We start from the raw sequence: 14,382 nt of genomic DNA, 5'->3' as shown, positions 1-14,382 counted from the left end.
TACCAACAAAGTCAGCAACAAGTAATAGAAAGAGAAATTCCATTTAAAATAACTGTAGCCAATATAAAATACTTGAAAGCCTACCTGACAAAATAAACCTGGGAACTATATGAACACAACTATAAAAGATTTTTCACATAAATAAAGTCAGATCAAAACAACTGTAAAAATATTAACTGCTCAGGGGAGGCTGAGCCAATATAATAAAAATGATAATTCTACCTAAATTAACCTATTTATTCAGTGCCCTACCAATCAAACTATCAAAAAATTATTTTATAAAGCTAGAAAAAAATAATGACAAAATTCATCTGGAAGGACAAAAGCTCAAGGATATCAAGGGAATCAATGAAAAAAAAATGTGAAAGAAGGTGGTCCAGTTGTACCAGATCTCAAACTGTATTGTAATGCAGTAATTATCAAAACAATCTGGTACTGGCTAAGAAATAGAGTGGTGGGATCAGTGGAATAGATTAGTTACAAATTACATTATAGTAAATGACCATAGTAATCTAGTATATGATAAACCCAAAGATCTAAACTTTTGGAACAAAAACTCATTATTTGACAAAAACTCCTTGGAAAACTGGAAAACAATATGGCAGAAACTAAGTATAGACCAATATCTCACACTGTATACCAAGATAAGGTCAAAATGCTTACGTGATTTACACATAAAGGGTGATACCATAAGCAAATTAAGAGAGCATAGAATAATTGAACTCTCAGATTTATGGGAAAGGGGAGAATTTAGAACCAAGGAAGATATAGAGAGCATTACAAAAGATAAAGTAAATAATTTTGGTTATATAAAATTAAAAAATTTTTGCACAAACAAAACCAATGCAACCAAAATTATAAGGAAAGCAGAAAACTGGGAAAATATTTTTGTAATAAATATTTCTGATACAGGCCTCATTTCTCAAATATATAGAGAACTGAGTCAAATTTATAAAAATACAAGTCATTCCTCAATTGATAAATGGTCAAAGGATACGAACAGGCAGTTTTCAGACAAAGAAATCTAAGCTATAGCCATATGAAAAAATGCCCTAAATCACTATTGATCAGAGAAATGCAAGTTTAAACAACTCTGAGGTACCACCTCACACCTATCAGGGTGACTAATATGACAAAAAAAGGAAAATATTGGGTGTTGGAGGGGATGTGGGAAAATTGGGACATGCTGTTGGTAGAATTGAAAACTGATTCACCCTTTCTGGAGAGCAATTTGGAACTATACCCAAAGGGCTATAAAACTGTTCATACCCTTTGATTCATCAATATCATTACTAGAATTACTGAAGAGATGAAAGAGGAGAAGAGCGAATATGTACAAAATATTTACAGTAGCTCTCTTTGCAGCAGCAAAAAATTGGAAATTGAGGCGATATCCATCAATTGGGGAATGGCTGAACAAGTCATTGTATGTTAATGTGATGAAATACTTTTATGCTGTAATATGTATGGTAGAGATAGTTTCAGAGGAACCGGGGAAGACTTGTATGAACCAATGCAGAGCAAAGTGAGAAGAACCGGAGAACAATTTATAACAAGAGATCAGTATAATAACAACAATATTATAAAGACAATGGACTTTGAAAATCATAGGAATCAACCAAGACCAGCCACAGTTCCCAAGGACTCACGATGAAACAGGCTACCCAACTCCTGATAGAGGTGATAGACTGAAAATGCAAATCAAGGCATAATTTTCTGGGATATGGCCAATACAGGAACTTGTTTTGCTTGGTTATACTTGTCACAGGGGATTTTGTTTTTCTTGCTTTTTCAATGAAGGGAAGGGAGAGGTGAAAGGGAAAGAAAGCAGATCTCCACCTGAAAAAAAAATTCATTTAAAAACAAAAACTAAGACTGTTGGTTTTCTCTTAAGGGACCTAAATGCATCTGACTATAGGGGGAAAGAAGGGTAGATAGACAGTGGAAGGAAGCAGAAAAGAGTGAAGGGATTTTCCCTGGTAACACAGAATCCAGGAAGAGGCGGGGGGAAGCTCCTGAAATCATGGCCTGCTTTTGGCATTTAAAGCACTTCACAACCCAGCTCCAATCTACACTTCCAGATTTATTACATGTTTCTCCCCTTTATTTAAGCTACATTCTAGCCAAATTGGTCTTCTTGCTGTTCTTTACACACAATATTCCATCTGTCTCCTTTTCATTTTCCTTTTGTTTTCCTTTTTATTTATTTTCCTTTTTATCTTTTTATTTAATTTTCCTTTTATTCTCCTTTTTCTCACAGGCTATCCCCAATAAGGAAGTAAGTATTTAATAAGCTTCTTCTATGTGCCAGGGATTGTGCCAGACGCTGGAAATTTGTTGATGCTTTTCAGTTGTGTAGTCATGTCTGACTCTTTGTGACCCTGAGGGCCATCCTGTCCATGCCATTTTCTTGGCAAAGATACTGGAGTGGTTTGTCATTTCCTTCTATGATGGATCAAGGCAAACGGAGGTTAGGTGGCTTGATCAGGATCACATGGCTACTAAATATCTGAGGTCAAATTCGAACTCAGGTCTTCTTTACTCCAAAGTATTCTATCCACTGAGACATCTAGCTAGGCGAAAGTAAAAAAAAGTCCCTGTTCTCACAGAGCTTACAATCGAACGCAGGAGACAAGAATACACTCTTTTCAGAAAAAGACTGCTTTTGCAGTAACAAAAAAGTAAACAATTCTAAAAGATTTCAGATCAGTGAAATCATCCATTTTGATGCCGAAGTACTGATGAGAAAACGTAACTTTGCCCTCTTCCTATTAAAGAAGTGGTGGGTTATAGATTCAGACTAAGGCAAGTGGTATCAGATATGGTCTGTTTCAGGAAGCTTTCACTCTGCTTATTTATCACACACATACACACTTTGTTTAACTACTTATTTGTCACACACACACAGAGGTTCTACTGGGGCAATGGTATTGGGAAACAACATTGATATTTTTAAAAGCATCAACAAAATATTAAAAGAGTTCAGTTTCCTTTATCATGAGTAAATTTTATTTTATATTTAATTTATTTAATATATTTAGTTTTCAGCATTGATTTTCACAAGAGTTACAAATTTTCTCCCCATTTCTACCCTCCCACCAACTCCAAGATGGCAGCCTTCCCATCTGTCACCCCACTTCCCTCCCATCCCCTTTTCCCTTCTTCTCTTGTAGGGCAAGATAAATTTCTACGCCCCATTGCCTGTGTATCTTATTTCCTAGTTGCATGCAAAAACTTTTTTTTTGTTGTTTTTTAACGTCTATTTTTAAAACTTTGAGTTCCAAATTCTCTCCCCTCTTCCCTCCCCACCCACCCTCCCTAAGAAAGCAAGCAATTCAACATAGGCCACATGCGTATCATTATGTAAAACCCTTCCACAATACTCATGTTGTGAAAGATTAACTATGTTTTGCTCCTTCCTAACCTATCTCCCTTTATTGAATTTTCTCCCTTGACCCTGTCCCTTTTCAAAAGTGTTTGTTTTTGATTACCTCCTCCCCCTGTCTGCTCTCCCTTCTATCATCCCCCCTTTTTTATCTTCTTCCTCCTTCTTTCCTGTGGGGTAAGATACCCAATTGAGTGTGTATAGTATTCCCTCCTCAGGTCAAATCCGATGAGAGCAAGATTTACTCATTCCTCCTCACCTGCCCCCTCTTCCCTTCCTAGAGAACTGCTTTTTCTTGCCACTTTTATGCGAGATAATTTACCCCATTCTATCTCTTCCTTTCTCCCTCTCTCAATATATTCCTCCCTTATCCCTTAATTTGATTTTATTTTTTTAGATATCATCCCTTCATAGTCAACTCACCCTGTGCCCTCTGTCTATATATATATACATACACATATACATATATATATATAAATAAATCATGAGCAAATTTTAAGATTACCTGTGGAAAGTGATAACAAACAACCAAGAAGAGCTCAGGTAATTACTCCAGTGGTCAAACAACCTTCAGAAGGAATTATTTTCCTACAATAGTCTTTTTCTCTTCAACGGTCCCTATCCCCTCCAGACTTCAAAGCCTATTTGGGGCCCCAGTGGTATGACTACAGCAAAAGCCATCACTAGCTATGAACGGACAATGTCAGATGTCATTACAGACGATTCCAGAACTCACTTTTAGGTTCCAGGTCAGTGAAACCACCAAGGATGGCTCCTACTGCAATTCTAACTGGATTCATGTTTCACTTCCAAAACGTGCCTCTCTCCGTTTCAGATATACCCTCAAAGGCAGCATGGGGATTAAGGGTAGGCGAGGGAGGAAGCCACAGACTGTGCCTTCCTGAGAGCAGTACCGATTTTTATAAAATGTGCATATTTTCAGTGTCAGAGCACTCTCGTCTTTATGGAATATGGATATTTATTTTGTACTCTCAGTTCCTATAGCTTGCAGTGAAAGCTAAAGGTCTCTGATGGGACATAATGTACAGGCAGCATAATTTTCAAACCTTGACTGGGTCGCACCAGGGCATTTTCCAGTTAGCCTCAAGGGTCTTCTTTATTTGCTCTTCTCATTCAGTGGATGACTCCCAAATTTCTACTAGGCAACCATTTTACAAAAACTGTTCCCTCCTTAATTCAATTATCAGAGCTCCCTCCAGCAGGGACAACAGTACAAAGGAGTCTTATACGAGAGGTAGAGGAGAAAAAAATCTCTAGGCTGGAAGAGGGAAAACCTCAGTTCAAGACCAAGCTCTGACACTTGCTGAATGTGTGACCCTGGTCAGGTCATTTCACTCACTGCTCTGAGCCTTTGTTTCCTCCTTTGTAAAAATGGAGACAATATAGACGTGATTATCTGCTTCACAGGATTATGGGGGAAGGGCTTTGTGAAATCAAAAAACTCTATGTAATAATAGCAAACATGAACGCAGTATAGCACCTTAAGATTTGCAAAGTACCTTAAATATATTATCCTGATCGAGCCTCATAACGACTCTTCGAGGCATGTGCTATTATTATTCTCATTTTAGAGAGGAAAAACCTGAACTTGGGGGATCCAACCTTCTTTTAATTACATAGAATTTCCTCTAAGATCGTGGGAAGTTTCTTGGCAAACAACACACAGCCATTCTGACTTGTTCAGGATTACACAGCTAGGAAGTGTGTGCTCCAGTCTTCCCAGTTCAACGTCCAGCACTCTATCCACCACACCACCTACCTGCCTCTAATGTGAGCTAGTATCATTATGATGTACTGACATAATCAATACACAATTGAGCAAAGCAGTTCCCAAGCCCTCCACGTCACCTTCTCCTTTAACAGGCCATTAAAGTTGCTGATTTATAAACTCAATCATTCTATTCTTATGTATCAGTTTGTTATTAAAGTGTTTTTAAATAATTCTACTCATTTTTTCAAAAGGAGCAGCTAGACACACATGTTCCATTTTAAGTACAGAGGCCTGCCCTAAGGTCTTTGTGACCAAACTGCTCTTGATTGTTGTTATTCAATCATTTCAGTTTCTTCATGGCCCCACTTGAGGTTTTCTTGGCAGAGATACTGTAATGGTTTGCCATTTCCTTCTCCAGCTCATTTTACAGGGTTAAGTGACTTGCCCAGAGTCACACAGCTAGTAAGAGCTGAGGCTGGATTTGAACTCAGGTCCTCCTAACTCTAGGCCTGGCACTCTACTACCTACCCTCCAAACTGCTCTAGCTACTTCAAAAGTCTAGATCCCTGTTCAGGGATGCTTGTCTGTATATAGTTAGTTTCCTTTTTCAAGCAAAGGACCACTAATATATCAGTAAACTATTAAATTTCAGGGCACAGCAGACAGAGGCCAAGAAAACCCCAAATGGGGTCAGGAACAGTTAGACACAACTGAACAACAACAACAAATCAAATCTCAAAGGCCTCTGCTACCATTGAGTGGTAGCATTCACCCAGATCCTTTAATAATACCACCTGACATCCTTCACCTCTACTTTCTCTCCCTGTTCTTGCATTTCCCAATTCCATTTTAACTGGGTAAAAACTTGCAGTTTGACAGCTCTGGCTTAGTGAATAGAGAGCTAGCCTAGAAGTCTTAAAGACCTGACTTCAAATCCAATCTCTTGACACAAAGTGGCTGTTGAAACCCTATGCAACTCATTTAATTTCTCCGTGAAGCTCTCTATAGACTAATTTGCAAAAAAGTTGCCTAAGTGATCTGCATTTGTAAAGTTTCCTCACCAGCAGTTCCTTATACCAAATATAGGTCTGGACAAAAGGAAAAAAAAAATGACCACTACTATGTCTACTGACTTACCTAAATTTATAAAGCTTATCCAGCGGCAAGGCTAAGAAAAGATCCCAAGAACAGCACTACCAAAACAGAAAAGAATCATAGGACATTCTGATCGATCTTCTCTCTCTCTCTCTCATTCTCTCTCTCTCTCTCTCTCTCTCTCTCTCTTTCTCTCTCTCTCTCTCTCTCTCTCTCTCTCTCTCTCTCTCTCTCTCTCTCTCTCTCTCCCTCTCTCTCTCTCCCTCCCCCCCCCACTTTGCCTCCAGTCCTTCCTATTTCTATAAGAATTTTGCAAAGATCACATGAAAATAAAGGATGGGGTGGAAATATAAGGGTTACAGAGGAATTTAGCAAGATATTTGCCAACGAGAAAGACGCTGGTGGGTATAAATTACCCCTCCTGGGCACACTTGGGATTGACCTTCTAAGTTCCTTGAAAAGTTCTAATAATCATTGTAATAACAGTAATCATTGATTTGTTAAAATGTAAGTTCCTTTAGAGTAAGAAATGCTTCGTTCATTGAATTTGTATCCCTGGTGCCTAGCACAGTGTTTAGCACATTTGTTGTTCAGTCCTTCCATTGTGTCCAACTCTTCATGACCCCACAGACCATAGCATTCCAACACTGTCTTTGGAGCTTTCTTGGCAAAAGATACCAAAGTGCTTTGTTTTTTCCTTCTGCATTAGATTAAGATTAAGGCAAACAGAGGTTAGGTGACTTCCCCAGAGTCACACAGCTAGTAAGTATCTGAGGTTGGATTTGGAATGCAGGTCTTCCCAAGTCCAGGCCCATTGCTCGATCTACTGAGCCACCTAGCTGCCTGGTTTAGCACATAGTAAGTGCCTAACAAATGTTTCGTTCATTGATTGATCTATTCCAAGTTTAAATTTACACAGCTCTTTCTTCACAACAGTCTGAGGAGAATCATGGAAATATTTTTATGCCGATTTTACAGATTAGGAAACTCAGTCTCAAAAAGGTTATAGGCTAGCAACTAGCCAGACATGGGATAATGGGATCATTGAATTAGAGCTGGAGGGTAACTCTGAGATTTTCTAATATGATTTTCTTAGTTTTCAGATGAGGAAACTGATGCCCAAAGTGTCCAAGGTCACAAAGGATTCCAACCCAGATCATAGAGCTGGAATTCATCAGCAAATATTTATTAAGCACACATTATGTGTCGGGCCCTGAGCTACGTGCTGGGGGTACAAAGAAAGGCAAAAGACAGTCCCTTTTCTTAAGGAGTTCACAGTCTAATGGGTTCACAATATAAAAACAACTATCTACAAACAAGACGTAGACAGGTTCTATTGGAAGTAGTCTCCAGAGAAAGGAAGCTAGAATTAAGAAGGATCTGGAAAGCCTTCTTGTGGAAGGTGGAATTTTAGCTAGGATTTAGGGAAGCCATGAAAGCAAAGAAGCAGAGATGAAGAGGGAGCGGAGTCCAGGCGTAAAGGACAGCCAGTGAGAATTCCTGGACGAGGAAGAGCATGGATGCCAGCGTCACTCGATTGCAGAATGGGGAGTACGTGGGGGAGGTGTGGAGGAGAAGGTTGGGAGTAAGAAGACTGGCAAGGTGGAAAGGACCTTAGAGGCCATCATGCCCAATAGCCCACCCCTCCTCCTTTTTCAGATGAGGAAACTGAGGCACCGAGCGCTTAGGTCGCATAACTATTAAGTGTGTGAGGCGGGATTTGAAAGCGGTGCTCAGTCGATTGATAATACTGCGTCGCCTCTCAGATCCAACCTTCTTTACACTACATGGAACTTCCTCTAAGACCAAGAGAGAATTCTTGCCAAATAACACAGGGCTGTTCTGACTTCTCTTTCCTTCTGCTTACCGTAGCATCAGTTAACACAAGTTATCAGGGCTCGGAGAACGAATAAAAACTTGGGGTGCGGGGGGGGGAAGGATTGGATAAGAAAAGGCGAAACCAATAAACCTCCGATGAACAAATGGGAGCATTGAGTCAAGGGATCTGACAAGTCCGGGAAGCGCTCGCTAAATAAACAGTTCTTGGCCCAGCGTGGGACCGTGCAGGTGCCAGGTCGGGGGGGGAATGCAGAAAGAGGCAGGGTTGGCAGGGCGCCCAAGCTGCCCAAGAGAGAGGGCGCCCAAGTTCTGGGGAAGTGTAGGGGACCCCGTGGGCTATCGGGGGACTCGGGTCTCAGAGTCCCACGAAGCTCAGCAGCGCAGAGGAGGGTGGCTTGGGTCCAGAGAGGGGAGGACAGCTGGAGTGGGAACAGAGGAGATGGAAGCAAGGGACTAACCTGAGGCTGCCATGGCAGAGGCTGGAGGGGAGCCTAGCTCACATCCCCGCCCGTAGGACCTCCTGTAATCCTGCCGAGTGCGGGAAGGAGGCCGGGGAAACGCAAAGAGGCTCCAGCTTCTGTTCCGCGGACTCCAGCTTTGGTTTCGGACTGGGCTGGGCAGCGGCTGCGCTTCCTCGGAGCGGTCGGGGGGCGGAGGGACTGACCCGCCCCGCCCCCGAGGGCTGGCCGCAGCGGGTGCTGGCGGCGGCGGCGGCGGCCTCTGGGGCAGTGGGGCGGGGGAGAAGCCCAAAGAGGGCAGCCCAGCTGCCTCTCCACAGGCTGGCAGCACCACCTGGAGTTGGACGCCGTTGAGTAGGGGAAGTGAGAGTTGGGGGTCGAACCAGGAGCCCCCTTCCTCCTCTCAGACCCAGTCCCCCCGCGGCCCTCCCTGCTCCCCCCACCCTTGACATCCTCCTGCAAACGATAGTTGGGGCAGAATGAGACAAACCCTACTGGATGCCCTCCAAAATCTCCCCATCTATAGACTTAAAAGACAGCCTGAGGGTATGCTGTGGGAAAGGGAGAGGCCCTAGGGCCCCCAATTCTATCTTAGGAATTGGGGGTAAAGGGTTCAGAGGTAAGTGTGTACATGCCAGCACCAGCTGGCAGATACTCCTTCTCCCTTGGGGCTCCCTCCCTGAGTCAGTACCCTAGGTAGGAAGTAGATGAGGCTGGGGTGGGGGAGAAGAGGCAAAAGAGTAGGGGTGACTCTTGGGAATTGGTCCCCCAGGGGACAGCTTTGCTCTTGAGTTCCCTTAGTTACCTTTCTGCAGACTCCTGAGGGATTTGACCCCCACTACATTTCTCCTCTTCTCCTACTAAGTCTCTTTTCCGTCCTGCCCCATCACCCTTGGACCTCAGGCACAGCAGGCTGGACATTAGTACCAAGTCCTAATCAGAAGAAATGGTGGATCATGGAAGGCAGTGCCACCATTAAATGTCATATAAAATTCAAGTTAACATATAGTTGTAAAATGCCTATGAGAGGCAACCTTGGAAACAGAAAGACTTAGGTTCAAGTTTCTTTTGTCACCCACTAGCTGTGAGACCCTGGGCATATCTCATGCTTTCAATGCCTCCTATAAACTGCAGGAAAAGTGCCATTTTACTTTGGTAGAGAGGTTTCCCTCACTGGGAGTTTCCAGGACCAATGAAATCACTGGTGCAGTTCCATCCTAGGTACTGGGGATCCAAACATGGAAAGTGACAAAGTCTCTGCCCCACCTGAAAGAAGGGGAGAATAAGTATGATAGATGCCAGGAAGGTGGAAACAAAGTGTTCTCCAAACACATGAGGAAGAAGAGCTCACCTTCAGCGACATCAGAAAAGGCTTCATGGAGAAGGTGGGGCCTTGAAGAAAGAGGATTTCAATAGGTAGAGATGAGAGGCATTGCACTTCAGGAATGTGGGATGGCCTGAAAGAATGCAGGGTTGGGGGTGGGGGGGTGACTGACAGGCTGGGCGACATGCAATCATGGAACAGCTTGTCTAGTTTGGCCAGAAAAGTGAACGTATGAAGGGAGAATAATGTGAAATAAGGCTAAGAAGGTAGGTTAGAGACAGATAGTGGCGAGCTTGAAATGGCAACAGGAAGTTCTTGAAAGCTCTTAAGCAAGGGAGTGATGAATGAATGAATGAAAAAACAGTAAATTAAGAGGTCTTAGCTACAAGTCAGATGGAAAAGCCCTATAAACCTAAGTAGATATTAATGTATTTTCCACTGATGAAGCCATATTTCTTTTTTAATTATTTATTTTTAACATTCTTTTTTTTAAAGTTTGAGTTCTAAATTCTCTCCCTCCCTGCAGCCCTTCCTCCACCCACTGAAAAGGCAAACAATATGATATTAATTATACATATGAAATCATGCAAAACATATTTCCATATTAGCCATGAAAGAAAGGAGAGAGGGAAGGGAGGAAGGAAGAAGAAAAGAAAGAAAGAAAGAAAGAAAGAAAGAAAGAAAGAAAGAAAGAAAGAAAGAAAGAAAGAAAGAAAAAAAGAAAGAGAAAGAAAGAAAGAAAGAAAGAAAGAAAGAAAGAAAGAAAGAAAGAAAGAAAGAAAGAAAGAAAGAAAAGGAAGGAAGGAAGAAAAAGAAAGTATGCTTCAATCTGCACTCAGAATTCATTGGTCCTGTCTTTGGAGGTGGATAGCATTTTTGTATTCAGCAGAATAGTAGTCTTTCACAGTTGATCGTCCTTATATTGCTGTTACTGAGTACAATGTTCTCCTAGTTCTGCTCACTTCACTTGATAACATCAATTCATGTAAGTCTTCCTAGCCTTTTTTGAAACCATACTGCTCATCATTACTTATAGCATAATAGTACTCCATCACAATCATATACTACAACTTGTTCAGCCACTCTCCAATTGATGGGCATCCCCTCAATTTCCAATTTTTTTACCACACAAAAAGAACTGCTGTAAATATTTGTGTACATATAGGTCCTTTTCCTTTTTCTTTTATTTCTTTGGGATATAGACCTAATAGTGGTATTGCTGGGTCAAAAGCTATGTACAGTTTTATAGCCCTTTGGGTATAATTCCAAATTGTTCTCCAGAATGGTTGGATCAGTTCACAACTCTAGCAACAGTGCGTTAGCATCCCAATTTTTCCACATCCCCTCATTTGTTGTCACCTTCCTTTTCTGTCATGTTAGCCAATTTTAACCATATCCATTTCAGAGGGTGAACTGTTGGAAAGTTCCAGGGACCTTGGTGGTGTGCATTTTCTTCTCCCCATCTTCAAAGCTGTGCATACTAAGGAGGTAGGGATTGCACAAAATCAACAGGTCAAGTCAATGAGCATTTATTAAACACTACCTAAAGTACCAGAAGCTGTGCTAAACTCTGTAGATACAAAGAAAGGCAAAAAACAGTTCATGCCCTCAAGGAACTTACAATCTAATCAAAGATGGCGAGCAAGAACTATGCAGGAACATGATATAGATAGATAGATAGATAGATAGATAGATAGATAGATAGATAGATAGACAGATAGATAGATAGATACACACATACATACATACATACTTACAATTAGGGGTAGTCTCAGAGGGAAGGCCTTGGGGGGGGAGGGGTCTATGAAAAGTTTTTTGCAGAAAGAGGGATTTTATCTGAAAATTGAAGGAAGCCACAAGGTGGAGATGAGTAGAGAAAGAATTCTTGGCACAGGAGAGAGTCAATGAAAATGTATAGAAATAGAGGCAGCTAGGTGGCACAGTGAGTAGAGCACCAGCCCCCACTAACTGTGTGACCTTGGGCAAGTCACTTAACCCCAATTCCCCTGCCTTCCCTGCTCCAAAAAAAAAAAAGAAAAGAAAAGAAACAAAAAGAAAATGTATAGAAATTTATAAATAAATATATAAAATGTATATCAGGAAATGTAGGATTGTGTGCAAGGAGTAAGGAAGCCAAAATTAGCCAGTTAACAAGCATTTATTAACTCTTTCTATGTGCCAGGCAGTGCGCTAAATCCTGAGAATCCAAATACAATCAGATAGTTCCTGCCCTCAAGTAGCCTTCTTTCTAATTGGAGTGTGACAACACATAAAAGGGAACTAAAGAAATATGGGTGGTGGGGCAGGACTAAGGTTAAGTCCTGTGCTGATAAGTCTGGAGTGAAGCCAGGAAAGGAATAAAGGCGTGGCTGGCCTGGACAGCCTCCTTAAAATGGAGGTTCTTGAAGGAACCAGACAATCAGAGAAAAAGGACAAGAGCCTAGAAAGTGCTTCCAATATGCGAAGTATTCTAGGGACAGAGTGAGCTTCTAAGGCAAAGAGGCTCCCATGGTAGGCAAATAAATGATAAATTCTCCTTGACTGACTAACAATGCCATTAGATCATAGAATACGGGTAAAGGAATAAAGTGTAAAAAGACTGGAAAGGGAGGAAGGGGCCAGATTATAAGGGGCATTAAAAGTCAAACTAGATTCTATATTTGATCTTGGAGGCACTGGAATTTATTCAATAGGGAGTCAGCAGGCACTCTAGGAAAACCACTTTGGTAGCTGAGAGGAGAATGGACTAGATTAGAAGAAATAAGACATCGACACCATGCAGAAAGTTGTTCCTTCGGTTAGAGGCTAGACTGGAAACAGAGCTGATGGCCTGGAGGATACTGATATTCCCTGGGCTTAGAGGCTGGAGTTATCTCTCTCAGGGTCTAAGAGGAGGAGGTAGTGGCAGTGATGGTGCCTACCTGGCATGTGCTATCTCCTATTTTTCCCTCCTGGAGTCTTCGGTTGGTCCAGCTTGCCTAAGGGAACACTCTGCCTAAGGGATTCACTGCCATAGGAATGCTTACTTCAAGTCCCTTGTTCCAGCTCTCCCTTTCCAGGAAACATTCTGTCCCTAGAATCTCAATTCTCTATATTCTCTAGTAACCTTCGAGGCAAGATCACAGCCTGTGGCTCTTGAGCCAGAGGTCAGCTCTCAAAATAAGGGCTAGTCCAATGTAGTATGATATAAGATGCCTCTCTATGGCTCCTCCCTTTAACCTCCACCCCCCCAAAACCCAACTCCTCTACCACCTCCTATAGCATTGTCCTTTACCTAAGCCTGACCTGAAATTCTCACTCTGGAGGAGTTAGATATAAGCAGTCATGTTTCCAGAAAAGCATTCTCTAAACCCCCATACTTCCTGAGAACCAAACCTTTCACCTTAACACATACTAATCAACATAGCTCAGATTAATTTGGACAGAGTGCCAGACTTGAATTCAGGAAGATCTTCCTGAATTCAATTCTGGCCTCACATAATTACTAGCTCTGTGACCCTGGGCAAGTCACTTAACCCTGTTTGCCTCAGTTTCCTCATCTGTAAAATGAGCTGGAGAAGGAAATGGCAAACCACTCCAGTAACTTTGCCAAGAAAACCCCAAATGGGGTCACAAAGAGTCAGACACAATTGAAACATCTAAACAACGAAAGTTTGTTGTAATTTTCAAGAGAAGAATGTTAGGCTTCGAGGATATGGGATTCAGGCTTGTAAGTGTTTCTGGAGTAGAATGGGCAAAGATTCTGAAGGACCCTGCCAAGGAATGATAGGCCTGTAATATCAGTTAGGGAAGGAAGGAAGGAAACAAGCATTTATTAAGCACCTACTATGTGGCTGGCACTGTGCTAAATGCTTTACAAATATTATTTCATTTGATCTCCACAATAACTCTGGGAAGTAACTGCTATTATCACCTCGATTTTATAGTTAAGCAAATTATAGATCACATCACTTGTAAGTATCGGATGCCAGATTTGAACTCAAGTCTTCCTGATTCCAGGTCTAGTGCTATAGAGCACCCAGCTGGCTTTGGTAACTAGAGCAGCAGCTGAAGGGGGAGGGCAGGTGACTTTTATGTATATGCAGCTCTTCAGAATCAACTGTATTTGTAGATAAAGGTAAAAAAAAAAAACAAAAAACCTATCCTCTCCCCATTAGGTGGAATCTCCATACACATACAAAATCATAATATGGCTCTCATTCTTAGGCTTCCTGTAGCCATGGGTACTTCCTCATGCCACATAGCAATGCTACAATTGCCAGCCTCTGAGTCTTGCATTCAGAAGCCTTCTATACCTTTAACTAACAAGTCTTACTTGCCCAAAGGCATTCCTCAGGTTACGTATTGGTGTCATAGTTTCAGAGCTCAAAGCAACCATAGGGTTAGGAAAGATCTGGCCTTCCTGTGGGGTCTGCCTTTTTTTGAGGAGTTATTCAAAGTCTATTCTGAGAATATCTGTGGGTTCTTCAATGGGACACACTCCATTCTTCTGCAATTCAGCAGGCAGATGCAGATGGCACCTCCATTGGTGCATGGGACCATGTCTCCA

At 41.8% G+C, this 14,382-nt stretch overlaps 1 protein-coding gene across 1 annotated transcript in view; it reads right to left on the bottom strand.

Annotated features, from left to right (window-relative positions):
- PIK3AP1 (phosphoinositide-3-kinase adaptor protein 1) overlaps positions 1 to 8,655 on the bottom strand; it is a 143,988-nt gene extending 135,333 nt beyond the window's left edge. The window contains exon 1 of the mRNA XM_036735081.1: positions 8,510 to 8,655. Within this exon, the coding sequence (XP_036590976.1) occupies positions 8,510 to 8,522 (13 nt within the window). The 5' untranslated portion in view covers positions 8,523 to 8,655. The remainder of the gene's footprint in view (positions 1 to 8,509) is intronic.
- Positions 8,656 to 14,382: the final 5,727 nt, after the last annotated feature.

Source organism: Trichosurus vulpecula, chromosome 8 (assembly GCF_011100635.1).
Source record: "Trichosurus vulpecula isolate mTriVul1 chromosome 8, mTriVul1.pri, whole genome shotgun sequence".
Classification (NCBI taxonomy): Eukaryota; Metazoa; Chordata; class Mammalia; order Diprotodontia; family Phalangeridae; genus Trichosurus; species Trichosurus vulpecula.
The sequence above is the reverse complement of the archived record's forward strand: the minus strand, read 5'-3'. Positions and strand labels throughout refer to the sequence as shown.